This window comes from Sceloporus undulatus, chromosome 3 (assembly GCF_019175285.1).
Source record: "Sceloporus undulatus isolate JIND9_A2432 ecotype Alabama chromosome 3, SceUnd_v1.1, whole genome shotgun sequence".
Taxonomy (NCBI): Eukaryota; Metazoa; Chordata; class Lepidosauria; order Squamata; family Phrynosomatidae; genus Sceloporus; species Sceloporus undulatus.
Window position 1 is genome coordinate 167,602,940 of NC_056524.1, and position 16,061 is coordinate 167,619,000.

The 16,061-nt window shown below is 39.1% G+C and overlaps 1 protein-coding gene across 2 annotated transcripts in view; it reads right to left on the reverse strand.

The window, feature by feature from the left end:
* Positions 1-6,568: 6,568 nt before the first annotated feature.
* CTNNA3 (catenin alpha 3) overlaps positions 6,569-16,061 on the reverse strand; it is a 1,027,502-nt gene continuing 1,018,009 nt past the window's right edge. For both annotated transcript variants that reach the window (XM_042459353.1, XM_042459352.1), the window contains one exon: positions 6,569-8,356. In XM_042459353.1, the coding sequence (XP_042315287.1) occupies positions 8,069-8,356 (288 nt within the window). In that variant the 3' untranslated portion in view covers positions 6,569-8,068. The remainder of the gene's footprint in view (positions 8,357-16,061) is intronic.

Sequence of the window (16,061 nt, forward strand, 5' to 3'; positions counted from 1 at the left end):
GCAATATAGCCTATAGAAAACCTAAATAAGAAACAAGCCACAAGCAGTAATGATGTATTAAATTAAAACAACAAGGGAAGGAAAGACAATAAACAGGCAAGTAAATTATCAGCCAAGCTATTGACACAGCTCTAGTTATTAATTCAAGAATCTAGAACCAAGGAACTGAACAGAATATTTAAAGGTGGTTTTGCCAATTTCCTCCTCTGAAATATAGCCTACCCAGCACATGGAATTCATCCATCGAAGAACTAACCAGGGTTAACCCTGCTTAGTTTCTAAGATCAGGTGAGATCTAATGCTTTTAGGGAAAATGAAAGTAATATCCAATGTGCTCTCATGACCATGTGGAGGCTCAAATACTTGACAAAATTCAAAGTAAAGAAAGAACAACCAAAGAAAATGGGGACAAAAAACACCTCTAATAGCAGAGCTGTTAAATAAGCAGCTTTTCAAGGCCTTTAAAACAATAGGTGAAATTTAAAATTGAATTTTAAAAAATTAGAGGCAAATGGGGACAAATACCACCCCTTGTTTCAGGTATTAAAAGCAATTTAACAAAATGTCCAATGGACAAGCCATGTGGCTCTGCCAGACCCGGAGCTGTTGCCTCCAGGCAATTCCAGGATGATGGCAAATTACTTTTTCTGTCTATTAACACACACACAAAAACCATCCTTAATGATGAAGACTTACAGGCACAGTGTGTACTTAGCAAGCTCCTTCATGTGTTCAGTGTCGTTTCCTCCCAAGTAAGTGTGCATAAGATAGGTTGCAGAAAACCTTTCTTAATTCTGGGAGGACTCCATAACATTTTTTTGATATTATTAATTTCTTAATGTTTGATCTTTAAGTCCATTTCTTGTAGAGAGATTTGTCTGCACAGGAGTCTTTTTGGTCTCAGTTTGCCTGATCTTTTTTTTGGGGGGGGAGGGTCCCGTTGCATACAGCCTAGTCTTAAGGTGTCTCTATCCTCCCCACCCTCATATCTTAGGCCATATGATTTCCTATACACTGACCTCCCCTAAGGCACATTTGCAGTGTCAGAATACAGTTGACCTTCCATATCCACAGACACTTTGTCCACAGATTCAACTAGCCACAGCTTGAAAATATTCCAAAATATCCCAAAATTCCCAAAAGCAAATGTTGATTTTGACACACACACACACACACACACGGGACAACATTTTACTATGCCATTATATAATGTGACTTGAGCATCTACAGCTCGAACCAATCCCCAGCAGATACCAAAGACTCATTACAATGGCTGGAATTCAGCCTAGGACTTATATCTTTTTAAGTGGATGTATATGTGCAGGAAATAGAATTAAGTAGTTTCACAATGTTTGTATTCACTTATGGGCTGCTCTGATGCTACAATATATGGGTGTCTATTGCAGAATGGTAGCCAGTGAAGGGACTGGTGCATCACAGTCCTGATGTGCAGTGGGCATGAGTACACTTCAGGGCACTCCCAATTCACATCCAAACACCAGCTAGGAAGTGCTGAAGGGCAACAAATGTGGGATCAAATGTGTGTGATGCACATCACCAGGGCCTAATGAGCATGCCCCATGTTCATCACAAGTACACAATAAACACGAGAAGTGTCTGATGTGCATCAGAAGATGCTCATCTTGCCAGTGCATCTTCACAATATGTATCTTCACAACTCATTAGCAGAGTTTTGTTGCATTTCTGCAGCATAGTTATGGGTGCATGAAATTATGAAATGTAGACCATGTAGAACCTTGGCCCATATCTCAAGAATTTTTGTGCGGAAAATGGCTTCTGAGAAATGTTGGCTCAAACTAAAAGTAATACTCTGTTAAATTTTAAGAGTAGATCTTCAATGCCTCGTCTCTCTTAATAACCTAGAGAGTTTAGGACAGGGGTAGGCAACCTGCGGCCCGCGGGCCGGATGCGGCCCGGCAAGGCCTTGGGACCGGCCCCCCGCCCTGGCCCCCCCCCCTACCGCCGGGGGCCTTTGGGGGGCAATTGTCTATAGAAGCCTCAGAAACATGCATTTATACACTGGTACCCCGGGATACGAATGCGCCGCCTTACGAAATTTCCGGGTTACGAAAAAAATCCATTCAAAAAAACTGTTCCGGGTTACGAAGGTTATTTCGGGTTACGAAAAATTTTTTGGTGCTTTTTGGCGCTATTTCACACGAAATCGCGGCTTTTCCCCATTAGCGCCTATGGCTTTTTCGCCTTACGAAGTATTCCGGGTTACGAAAGCGGCGGCGGAACAAATTAATTTCGTAACCCGGGGTACCCCTGTATTAACATTTTTAAAGAATCAGCAATTTTTTTCACGTGTCCTCCATTTTTTTAAAAAAAGTGTCTTCCATTTGAAAATTTTGTCCTACATTTGTCCTGGTTTATTTATATATTTAATTTTTTAAAAAAATTATTTAATTATTTATTTTTTGGCTTCGGCCGCCCAGTTGTCTGAGGGACAGCAACCCGGCCCCCGGCTCAAAAAGGTTGCCTACCCCTGGTTTAGGATGACACACTAATGGTGTAACTATTACTTCCACTGAGTGGAATGTTCTCATCCTATGTTTTCATGGGGTATAAAATGGCAGGTGTCTCTACAGATTCATCATTATGCCACATAGCATGGGAGTTAAGGTAAAGTTTTAGAAAGAGCAGAATATAATAGTTGTTTTCTCCATTTCAAGAGGATACATGAACAGGAAGAAAAAAAAACACAGTTCCCTCTGAGTTTTTAAAACTCACTGACAACAAAGCTCCACATCTGTTACAGTGGTTGCTAGGTAACTGCTAACAATATCCTAGGAAATGTATTAGAAATGTTGGCCCTCACTGCTCTTGTGACTAGTTAGCAGATGCAGAAGGAGATGGGATGAAGAAACCCTATAGATGCTGCATTCAGTCATCATTAGTTTTGGGGATGGGGGAGGCTTCGGGTCTTGAACACTGGAAAAAAGCCTCCCTCCAATGCCGCTTAAATTTAGTAAGATAACAACAAAGAGCTATTTCTTCAAGGCCTTGATCCTTGTGAGGATGCTTGGTAAGTGAAATGGTAGCACGTTACTACTCTACAGCAATATAACTTAGGTTCACTAAGAAAAGGCACAGGGTTTGTGCCTCACTTCTCACAAATATCCTTGATTCACCCTTTCAGAGATCAGCTCCCAGCTGGTATGTCTGACTTAGCTCTTAGATTTCTTGGTTTCCATGTGATTGTTGCTGGTAAATTTGTAACTTGACTGGGATGAGGGCCACTTTTAGATCTAAGGGGTGGTATGATAAAGTGGATCTCCCACAAGGGGAAGGAGTGATCCTTTGTAGTTTTACTTGGTGGCAGCAGCAATGTCGCAACCAATGCTAGGTAGCTTGGAACAGTTGCTCAAATCCCCTCAATGCCCAAAATGTACCTAATGCCCTCAACCAGTATTGGTCTGGACAATTTATCAAGATCATACAAACTATGTGTGTGTGTGTGTGTGTGTGTGTGTGTGTGTGTGTGTGTGTCTGTCTGTCTGTCTATCTATCTATCTATCTATCTATCTATCTATCTATCTATCTATCATCTATCTTTGGATATATGTGCCTTCAAACCAGCTGTTGACTTATGGTGATTCCATGAATTTCATAGGGTTATCTTTGGCAAGGAATACTCAGATGTGGTTTTGTCAATTCCTTCCACTGAAATGTAGCCTAGTATTAATTGGCAGTCTCTCATCCGAGTACTAACCAGGGCTGGACCTGCTTAATATCCAAGATTAGATGGGATTTGGTGCCTTTGAGAGATTTAGGCCCTATAGACTGCATAGAAAACTGCAAATTCTATTACTCCACAGAGATCTAGAGCCATTTTACACTACAGTTAGATATGACAGGGCAGCATAGTGGGATTTGCAGTTTAGGGACAAAAACTTAGATTTATCAATCAGGGAGTTTCAGTCCCTCCCCAAACTGCAAACTTCAGGATTCCATAGGCTCAGCCATGAGAGTTAAAGTAGAATCATAGTGCCATCACTCTGTAGTGTAAAAGGGCCTCTTATCATACAACTGAACCCATCATATGGTCTCAGCAGCTGAGCCATGAAACTACAAGTAGCACTGGCGGTGTAGAGTGGGTCACCTGTGGTCCTGCAAATGTTAATGAATTATTACTCCTAACATTCCTCAGTACTGGCCAGGCTGAGTGGAGGTTGTATGAACTGAGAGCCAACAACATCTGGAAGGCCATACATTGCACAAACCTACAAGTGAAGCCAAAAGGCTTATGAATGTGTCTTAAGGACACCCTGAAACTCGAATGATTCTATTTTAACATTGCTAATCTTCTGATATATGTGCTTAGTCCTTTTGTATAAACCCTTGAACACCTTGGATTGATGCTTTTGTTTCAACCTACTTTGATTTGATGAATCATGATATGACAAACAATTGACTAAAAACAGTTAAGCAGCTAAAATATATATTGTTTGGCACACAGAGAAGCCTTTAATTTCTTCTGTTAAATTTTTGGTGCCTTACATAGACAATATGAGCAAACAATTTATTTAAAAGGTGCTTGACAGAGTTCCAGAGAGGAAGCTAAGCAGTTGGAGGCTAGGACAGTATGTGGGTGAGATCATCTAATCCTGTGGGACTCAAAAGTAAGATGTTCACTTTTCAAAACAGTAACAATCACCAAAACAAAAACTCACTCAACCCTGTGTTATAACTGAAATGCTAAAGACTCAAAAACCTTTAAAATCTAGAGTAAATACAGTATATGAAAGCAAACAGAATAATTTAGCTCTGAAAGTGACATTGAGACACAGTAAAAGTTATTTGTTTTTGAAAAATACAGTGGGACCTTGATATCTTTGATGTAGCTATGACATGATACACAACCCATCTAGTGAATTGGGACAATGTGTCTTGTCAATGTTGTACAATGAGACTCAAGGCATTATGACCCTGGTTGTGCAACAACATAGTGCTATGGTGTTAATGGTTCAATAGGACCTATTCCACCACAGGCACACTCTTAGCTTTGCTTCTACAATGTTTCCAAAATACAGCTACATCTCTGCTCTCCTCCTGAGAATACAGAACATCAATGTGATTCAAGGAGCCCTGGTGGTAAAATGGTTAAATGCCAGTAATGCAGCCATTCACTGCCACAGGTTTGTGAGTTCGATCCCAGGCAGGGCTCCAGGGTCCACTCAGCCTTACATCTTTCTGTAGGTCATTAAAATGAGTACTCAGCTTGTTGGGGGTAATTGGCTTACACATTGTAAACCGCTTAGAGTGTTCTTATGTGCACTAATAAGTGATATAGAAATGTATCTGCTGATGCTATTGCTATTGATCTTTAGATATCTTACATGCTCTCAAGTCTCTTTAAAATGAAACAAATACCTAACAAGATGCTAACCCCATTATTAATCCCAATGAGAGTAGATTCATTGAATCAATGATGACTTAGTAAGTCAACACATAAAAATTGCACTAATTCAGTGGATTTACAATAGGATTCAGGTTACACATTACATCAAATATTAGAGATGATATATGTGTCCTTACAAGTTAGAGTGGGGAGGGTCTGTATCTGGGCTTTCCAAGGGTATCAGATTGACCAATAGAAACATAACATTGGACTAGTCTGGCCTTTAATCTGACTGAGTGAGACTCTTCTTATGCTATATCCAAGGAGACAAGGCAGGAGGAAGAGAAGTATAGGCATACAGGAATTCAGGATGGCTCACATTACTCTTTCACAATGCATTCCAAAAATAACCTCTGACCATATCTTGAGGATTTAAAAATGCTAGAATGAAAGTAGTTCACAGCAATACAACTGACTCTGCTCCACATATCTGATAATCAAGGTTTTTGAAGCCCTTTCATCTTCATTATAGACTTTGAAATACATTAATATAATTTGCTAAGCTATTTCCTTTCTCAAATTGTCCTATTTTTAGAAATGGGGCACCACAGGAAGAAGTTTATTCCTGTGCTGTTACTTTATCTAATAAGGCTTATGACAACACACTGAGATGTTTTGCCATGTTATAATTCAACAAGTTTATTGTCAGAAATAACAGTGATTTTTAATGTGTCATTTGCAAAAATGATTTGTTGCAAAAGCATATCAAGCAATTTTAATCATTGTAGTAAATCCTGCACATAATTGGGAAGGAAAATCAATGCAAAAGAGTTAGAAAGCAGTAATTAAATGGTGCTTACCACTGTTTTCATAATAATTTCACGGAAAGTTATATATTTGTTAATTCTGGCCCCATTCCCACTTACAGATAAATTGGTGTGTGACCCAAATCAATGGATCAATTCAACAGAGGAGCATGGTTACCACTATATTTGCCCCAGTCACATTTTTTTTCATCCAAAATAATCCACTCGTGGTTCACATTCATGCCTGAATCGATTCAAAATGGACCTGATACAGCTGGCTGAAGGGCAAATTTAAATCGATGCCAATCCGCATGTGGTTCACAGTTGTGCAGAATTGATTTATTGAAAAAGAAGTAGAAAAAAATCAGTATAAAAAAGATGCAGGTTAAATGGGTCTAGAGCATGGCCCCTCTCTCAGAATTGCTTCAGTGATTCGGAATAATTGGGAACTAGGGTCATTTGAATCGGTTCAAACCAATTTGTGATCTGATTTAAATTGTAGTGGGAATGACCCCTTTGATTGTTAAGGCAACTGAAAGAAATATTCTGTCTTTAACAATAATTATTGGCATCTCTCAGTACTTCTGCAGGGATCTGTTTATTATCTGTTTGTTTGTTTTGTCTTACGGAGAATTATATGTTTATATATTACATATATCTTTTTATATGTTTATATTGTTTTGTATATCTTTTTAAGTTGTCTCTAGTTCTGATAATATAACACCACGTGACTCCATGATTTAATAATATCAACCAACCAATTAGACAGTTTCATTGATCACTGTAATTAATTCCTCCACTGGTAAAGATATGTGAAACTGTGACTCTGAGCGAGAAAATAAAAGAAGCAGGAGAGCAACATTTCTCAGACTCAGGATGCATTCTTATATTTGTATTATCTTTCTTCATAAGGCAACATGTTCAAATTCCTGTTTTTATTGTTCATGAAAAGGTACTTAAAGTTTCTGTTTTCTTTTGCAATAGTTATTGTTCACTGATAAGCAGGAACCATAGCTTTTGAGAAAAGAGGACAAAATAGTGAAGTGTCAGTTGGTTGAATCAGAAGGCGTCCTAATAAAAGATAGCTATGAAAGGAGAAGAGAAGTTTTAAAAACAAGAGGTTTTCATCTCCTGAAGCCCTGAAACATGTGTATCTATTTCCATCACTTATACAGCTGGCCCAATTATACATTATCCTCATAAAACTGTTTATTCTAAGATTTTTCTGAAGAACACCTATTGATCTAATTAGGCCAATATTTGATAACGTGAACAAAAATCTAGTCATATTAACTAGATAAATATAAACTACCAGGAGTAAATGTGAGAAGTACTGTACCACAATGCTTGGAGAGTGAACAGTGGAGGCTCTCATTCAAAGCTGCTACCATGAAGTCTATTAGTGGTATTTAATCTATGTCTCAACATCCTTCTGCAAAATGGAGATATGAAATTGTTTTTGACAAATACTGAGAGATATAATGTGTATAAAATGCCTGCAGATATCAGTAAACACCAAATATTATTATGTCTCAAATGTGGTATATGGTGTTTCAATAGTAGAACAACCTAAATCAGTGCTTTGCTAACATTGTGCTCAAAACAGTAAGGTGCCAAATTCAATATATAAATAGAGAGTGATCAATATGAAATACACATGAAAGAACTAATCTTAAAACATTTAGTGGAAATACCTGAACAGTGAGCAGAATAACTGATTATGCTTGTTTCATCACATTAAAATGAAACACCCTATCACAATTTAAATGTGAAACATACAAACGAAGAGGATGTCAACTACTGTTGTGCTTATGAGATTAAATAGGTGACCAAATAACTATATGAAATCAACAGCCTCTCAGTGCAGGAAACCGGTGCAGTGAACAGAATAATAATTTCAGTTTATTTCTCTTCCCCTAAATTCACTCATGATTTGAACGGGATGGATTTTCTTCTTAGCTGAACCTTTCCTGACAGCTGCATAGATTTCCTCCGGCTTCTCTCTCTTAATCAAAGGCTTCTTTTCTGGAGCCTTCATCCGCCACATCACCACAGGGTGTCGTGGGCCAGCAGGACTTTGAATTCTGATAATTTTCGTAGAGGCGATATAGGACATCTTCACTGTCTGCACCACGGCATTCATCAAGTTTTTGGCAGCCTGAATTAGTGAAGTCACACTGTCCAACTGTAATCAGAAACACAACTGTTAGTTTCAGAAATCAGGCAAGCTTTAATCAGAAGCAAGCATTTAAAATGCAGTTGATCTTTGTTTCCCTTTGTACAGTAGATGTAAGGAATGAAGCAACATGAATGCAGAGGGGTTTGCTCTGCTGGATAATTGAAGCTTATGGGTAGAAATTTAACGATTTACATTTTTGGCAGGTTGAAAACATGATTTGTAAACTATTCTACTTGGAACCTAAAGAAAATGCAATGAACACCAAAATAAAATGACAACAATAACATCAGAGTCTTAAAAGATAAAATTGGATATATGTTGGCTTGGAAATGATGTTGCACATAGGGTTTTTTCAGGTGAAATGTTTGCAGTTATGGTTATGCTGAACACTATACTGACCAGTACCAGAAACTATTTTGTCCAACATAGGAAAGGACCACTTCGTTCTGATTATGAGCATTAGCTTTGATATGCTTTTGAATTACATATATTAAAAAGAAGAAGCTAGTGTGCACAACAGATGTATAAACAAACTGATGGTATACTTTCCAGTTTGCTCTGCTTGAATAGAGAAAAACTGAATGTGTTTCTGCATGTATTACATTTGTTGGCTGGAATCCTATATGAGCTTAGGTCTCCACAAGCATACATACATATGCAGGAATTAGAAATGGATAGTTCTGTAACATCTGTATCCAGTAGAGAGCTGCTATTACATAACTTCATAGTGGAGCCAGCAAAAGTGACTGATCCACTTTGGGACCCACACATATTGGGAATGATGTAGTATGGCCCCTGATGTGCAGTGGGCACCCAAGACGCATGACAGAACACCAGCAAGGGGAGTCTGATGCAGATCATGCTCTACTGATGCACATTGGACACTCTTGCCAGTATCCAGTTATGCATATTTGTAATTCAGTAATAGGCATTCTTATTACTTGTATATGTATATGTAATGTTATGTTACATAGAGGGTGTTATAGGATTCTGGCTAGGTTTTTCCCATGGAAGAACCCAGTCATCCAAAGCATATCTACACCAGCTTTGTACATGAATACTCTTACACTCAGTTTCTTTTTCTCTATTGCACTCTAGCACCTTCCAAATGGGCCCAAATTGCCTGATCTCCCAGCTCCACTTGGGGACATGGAAGCATCTGTCTGTGAATTTTCTTCTTAGCCAGAAAAAAGTGTGCATACAAATGGGTAATGTGTACACCATCTCTTGACCTAGTTCAGCAGTTGGGGTGCTGTGCTTGTAGCCCCGTCAGATAGTTTAATAATCGCACTCGTCAGTTGTTCTGGAGAGGGATCAAAGGATGTGGAAGCAATTTGCTAGCTTCTTATGTCTAGGCTAATGGCATGTAGTAGTACAGTATATACTTCATAGTGGTAAACTGAATTATGGCTGTTGGTCTGAACCCTTTGTAGGTCTGTCTTGGTTAAAGATATGGGGCTATTTTACCTCCATTGTTAAGTGGGCTTCTTGGTATTGTTTAAATCAGGGATGGGAATCATGTGGCCCTCCAGATGTCAGATTGCAATTTCCAAAATTCCTTATCATGGGCTATGATGGCTAAGACCCATGGGAGTTACAACCTAAAAACATCTGGAGCTCTGCATAATTTCCATCATGGATGGAAAATGTATGGCCGTGCCAAATTTGATTGAACTTCTTATCATTGGTCACCACTGGCTGTGTTGGTTCTGAAGGTAACCACTCTAACCTAAATTTATTATTGTCTGTGGCCTCACCAAAGGCATCTTGTTCCCAACTGTGTGACACAGGATGACTAACTAGCAGGGAGTTCCCCAATTCTCACTTTCATTATTATATTGCAAACAGGGTGACTAGCAGGAAGTTTCTCATTTTTATTAAAATATTGTTTATAAGTCTTGCTTAAATACCTGAGGAGGAGAAGGTGGGGAAACTCTTAAAAGGTTCATAGTAAACAATGTGATAAAGAAGTGAACATTCCTCAAGGTAGATGATTTCCAACGTGGGCTGCATTGCATTTCAACTGCATCATATCTCATCTTGTGTATGAGTCTCTTGGTGAATGTTAAAATCTTTAGCATTTCTTTCCCTGTGTTATGGATCCCTCCTTCCGCTTAAGCTGCCTTTGCTGTTGTCATTTTGCATTGGAAAATTGGCAAGGGATAAATTTACTGTAATTCGTATCAGTGACCTGAATGAATAACTTCAATGCTTCAAAGAGACACTGTGCTCATATTTAATTATAAGGCTGACAATTTCAATTTGGAAATGTAACTCCATTTGAATACTTTTAAAGAATACAGTGTTCTGATTTTTCTTTCCTGTGAAGATAAACTTTCCTTTGCTCTTCCCAGTACAGTGGTTCCTCTACATTCGCTGGGATTAAGGGTAAAGGACTCCTGTGAATGTGAAACTATCACAAATAAAAAAACAACACTGTTCTTTTTACCTAAGAGAACACCTCTCTAGCAATCTCTAGTTCCTCTAGTGCAACACTATGGTCAACATCTGCCAGAGGTTGATCACAGAATCATGCTGGGGGACTTACAGATGCGCAGAGAAGGGTTTTCACTAGGAACTTCTAGGTTCTCCAGCACAACTCAGCTGTCAACTTTTGGCAGAGTTGCACTGGAGGACCTAGAGATTTCTAGAGAGAGCATATTAATCCAAACCACAAATAATCAAAGCTGAAAAAGTCAAAGCTGCAAATGTGGAGGGCTAGCTATACACTCAGGGTAAACCAAACTGCTCCAGCCTCTTCTATTTTGTGCATTCTTCTCCATTAATAACTTTTGCCATCTTGACCATACTCTGGTGTCGCTTGGCCAAACATGTCCTGGTTTTAATCTGTGAAATGTTGGAGAGTATGCCACTAATTTTGGCTTTACAGTGGTGCCTCGGGTTACGAAAGTAATTCGTTCCGCGGCCGCTTTCGTAACCCGAAAAGCCTTCGTAAGCCGAATTGCCATAGGCGCTAATGGGGAAAAGCCGCGTTTCGTGCGAAAAAGCCGAAAAAAGCACCAAAAATTTTCTTCGTAACCCGAAAAAACATTCGTAACCCGGAACAATGATTTCCTATGGGATTTTTTCGTATCCCGAAAATTTCGTAACCTGGGTATTTCGTATCCCGAGGTACCACTGTATTTTGTTTCAGAACTAAATCCTTAGGGAACCTTAGCTATTGGATGATATAGAAATGAAATTTTCAAAAGCTGAGCAATCATTTCTTTTTCCAGGCTGCTGCTGTGAATGTGAACTGTAGTGGATTTGTAGTCCAGTCAAAAGTTTTAATTTTGGGCTCTGCACACTTTACTGTTTAGCCCACAGCCTCTTGTCCTACTACATCCTAAGTAATGTTCTACCATGAATCTAATATATTCAAGAAGAATGTTCCCTTAGACTCCCCTCATTCTTTTGCTCCTTCAGTGTCTCTTAGTATGATAACCAGAGGATCTGATGAAATGAAAATCCACAGAAACACATAACTGACACAATATTTCTTCACAGAGCCTCAAAGTTAATATTTCAGGTATACTTATTGAATGATATTTTGCCAACAACATCCAATTCCTGAGTAGAAAATGTTTGTGTCATGTATCAGGAGCTTATCACTCCATTTAAATAGCCCTGTTTACCTCTTCCAAATTCAAGCCTAAATCAGGAGGCAGCAGGTCCTACTGCAAGGGTTTTGTCACTGACGCCACTGGCTAAGTACAGCCCGGCTGCAGCTCAGGTTCCAGACAAGCTCTGGCAGCTTTACTTCAAAGCCGGGAGCTTTCCAACTTGGAAACATGACTGCCGGCGCTCACCTGGGACCCAGGCTGCAGCCAGGCGGCATTCGCCCAGTGGTTTTGGTGGCAAAATCCTTGTGGTATGACCTGGCTGTCTCCTGATTTAGGCTTGAATTCGGGTGAGGTAAACTGGGTTATTTAAGCAGAGCGATAAACTCCTCAGCCAGAAAGGGGATGTGTGTGTGCAACGCACTGCTTTTCCCTTTTGAGTACACAGTCAGGAAATTATCATACCCCTCCAGAAGGAAAAGTGCTATATATATATATATATATATATATATATATATATATATATATATATCCTTTCATAATGAATGTATGTTTCCTTCACAGTCAAATATCAGAACCTAAGCACATAGCCATCAAAGAAGCAACCATTTTTAGGCTACATCCACACTGCATAATTAATCTGGTGTGACAACAAACTACAATTCCCAGAATTCCATAGCACTGAATCATGGCAGTTAAAGTGGTATCATACTGAATTATTTCTGCAATTTCAACGCACCCTTAGAGATGTGTGACTTTAGTCAGAATGGACAAGCCTTTTATACAGAATACAAAAGGCAACGTCCCTTCGCTGAGGAGTGTACTGTCTAGAATTAGATACTGGGGAAACAAATAGTTGTGGGAGGAAAGTGGAAAGGTAAATATACAGTTAGAGGTAACTAGATGCAATTTAAAGGTAACTAGAGATGCAGAAGCTTTTCTAAAAATCACTTTGAGAATCAGAAATACTCCACTCTAACTGATATATTGAGATAAAGGGGGTATGAGGTCTCTATACATCCATTTCTTGTTGGAGCCTTGGGTGGCTGGGATGGAGCAAATGAACCTATGCTAAGAGTTGGGTGGGAAAATGCTATGCCCAACATGTGTAAGCTAATGGTACCTAGGGGACCATTAGATGGCCCTAAAATGTCTGCCCAGGATTTTCCAGCCAGAAGGCACACCGGTCATACTGCCTGGGGACTTTGAGATTCTTAGTCCAAAAGTAGGAATGCAAACAATATTTGAAAATACGCAAAATAAATGATCCAAAAAACATGTTTCTCAAGTGCAAAGAAACTGTGATGAGAAAAATCCTGGTGTGATGAGAATCTTTACTATTTGAGATTTGTTCTGTGCAAAATTTGCATGAGGATGTTTTGTGCAGAAAACATTTTGTTTTTGCAAGGAAACAGAAGATATGTTATTTTCTGCACAGAAAACCTGTTTTGTGGACAAAATAAAACTTACAAATTTATGTAAAATGACTCCTAAACTGTGAATGGTCTTTGGAAACTGCACTGTTTTCAAAGAATTCTCACTGCAGGAAGAAGAGTTCTCAAATTACTCACTGCTTCCTTTGAGAAATTTTTTTGCAAAGAATTACATTCCTATCTGAAAGTTAACTTTTTCCAAGCTCTGTACCCATGTATGAGCTCAAAGGAACTCATGCACACATTTAGGAGAATATTTCACCTGGAAATCACACCAGGAAAGATGCAAGATTGAAAAGCCAAAACTAGATGTGTTAAACGCATGCAACCGCGGCTGGGCAAGTGCAACCCAGACCCCAGCTGTGCTTATGGTCAAGAAAACAAACAAGTGGGTTCCAGAACAGATTAAGCCTGAACTCTCTCTGGAACCCAAGATGACTAAATGGAGGCCATCATACTTTGGCCACATCATGTGGAAAAATGAAACATTAGAAAAGACAATGATGCTAGGAAAGAAAGATGGCAGTAGAAAGAGAGGAAGACTACATGACAGATATTGAGATTCAGGAAGAACACAGAGGATGAAGGGAGATGTCTTGGGCACAGGGTCACCATGAGGTCAGCTTGAGGGCACTTAGCAACAACAACGATGTTCACTGTATTGCCTTGACTAAATTACTGATCTTGTTAGAATCTAACATTAAATTATGGCTTGGCATTATGTGAAAAGGTCTCGGGGACATGTACTCCCTCTTTTCCTCTGACTTCAAAGATATTTGAAGCACCTGTTTCCATGTTCAACTCACTATAGTTCCAGTCCTAGCCAATGCTTAATTTTAAGCCAGATTTATTGAGACAAACCATCCTCATAACTATGTGATAAAGTTGTTTGTTTCCTTGCTTCATAATGAAGACAAATGAGTTTATCCAGGCTTGGATATCACTCTAAACCAGGGATAGGGAACTTATAGCCCTCCAGGTTCTGATGTAGCATCACCATCAGTGGAGGAGCTACAACCAAGCCCTCATGAGCCTGGCTAAAACTTCCTTCAGCTTGGCTGGTGGTGAGGCATGAGGGAACAGTAGTTTATCAAAACCTGGGTTTTGTAGGTTCCCTATCTCTGCTTGAAACTATGGCTAACTGAAAATGCAAGCCAAAATTTCCAGTCTCTTCTTGTTGCCATGCTAGAGGAGTAGAGGGACTAAGTAAAGTCCAGATTAATTTGTATAAACCATGGTTTACTACACCTGCTAAACCATAGTTAAGCATTATAATGGAAAGTAAGTGATACCTCTTAACCTAAAATCACATGACTGCCGTTATGACACTAAATAGGTTAAGCACTGTACACTAAAACTATGACTGCGATGGAGAAATACAAATCATTTCCCTTCCATCCCAAATCAATCATGCCTTTTCATAACAAAGAAACTGAAGCAGAAGCTGAGTTCTTGATGCAAAACATGGCTTTTTTATCTCCCTGATAACTTTCTCTGTGAGAGATGAGATGCCTCCAGGGATATTTCTGAGCTAATTATATCAGAAATGTGTGAATATAAGGACTTGGGGGACTTTACATAACGCTGGGGATCAATGTAAGAAAACTAAGAGCTCCTTTCCACATTAATTATTTGGATCTAGAACTCTCCATAGTTTCTCTCTGCTTGGAGAAGGAATTACACTCCTTGTAATTCATCACTGTGACTCATACGAGACGATGCAGAAAGAATGTGTTTGCCACTAAAAATGAAAGCCACACATCTCTTGCCCTTTTTGGCTGTACCATCTAATTACAGAAAGACAGAACTTGGCAACCCAATGAATGACAGTCACTCTTAAGGAATGAGAAACATTCAAAATCTTGATCTTACACTGGGTCTTTTACTGACTAGATTTTACAGTGGAGAACTGAGGTAACTAGATGTGGTGTCATTGTTTACAGAAAGCCACACAATAAACATTCCTTAACCATGACATCTGTCCTGAGACCTGAATGACTGAAGAAACATTGGCAAGCCAGGTCTTTCTTTAAAAGTAACAGCAGGGCAAGAGTCAGAGGATGGAATGATATAATCTTCTATTCTGTACATTTAAGCTGTGAAAATTGTGTCTTTAAGTGACAGAAGAACACAGATCTGCCCACAATCCTTAAAACATTTTCAAGTGCATTAAATCCTGATGGTTTCAATACAACTTAGCAATGTACCAGGTTTGTGGCTGATGTGTCAAGTCTTCCCACTGTCATCAGCCCTCCAACTGCCAATGTCCTCTGTCATATTTTCCCAGCATGAAAATTATAGCTTGTGTGTATGGGAGTCTTTTGTTTGTGTGTGTACATGCATTCATGTCACTTCAAGTTGCCCATTGATTTTATGTGTTTTCTTAAGCAAAGAAATACTCAAGATGTGGTTTTGCCAGTTTATTCTTCTGAGATATAGCCTATCGTACCTGATATTCATTGGTGTTCTCCCATACAAGTAATAACCAGAGCTGACCCTGCTTAGCTTATAAGATCTAGCAAGATCTGTGTGGGCGAGACGTTTGCAGTTGTATATTTCTAGATCTTTCCAATTGATTTTTCTAAGAGTGCTCAAATGCTCTGTTCCCTCCAGGAATACTGGGAATCATAATCTGGGTTTATTCTGAAAAATCTATAGGAGGAGTTCTAGATGGTTTACATTTTAAAATGAGGAGGATTCATCTTGGAAGAAAATATT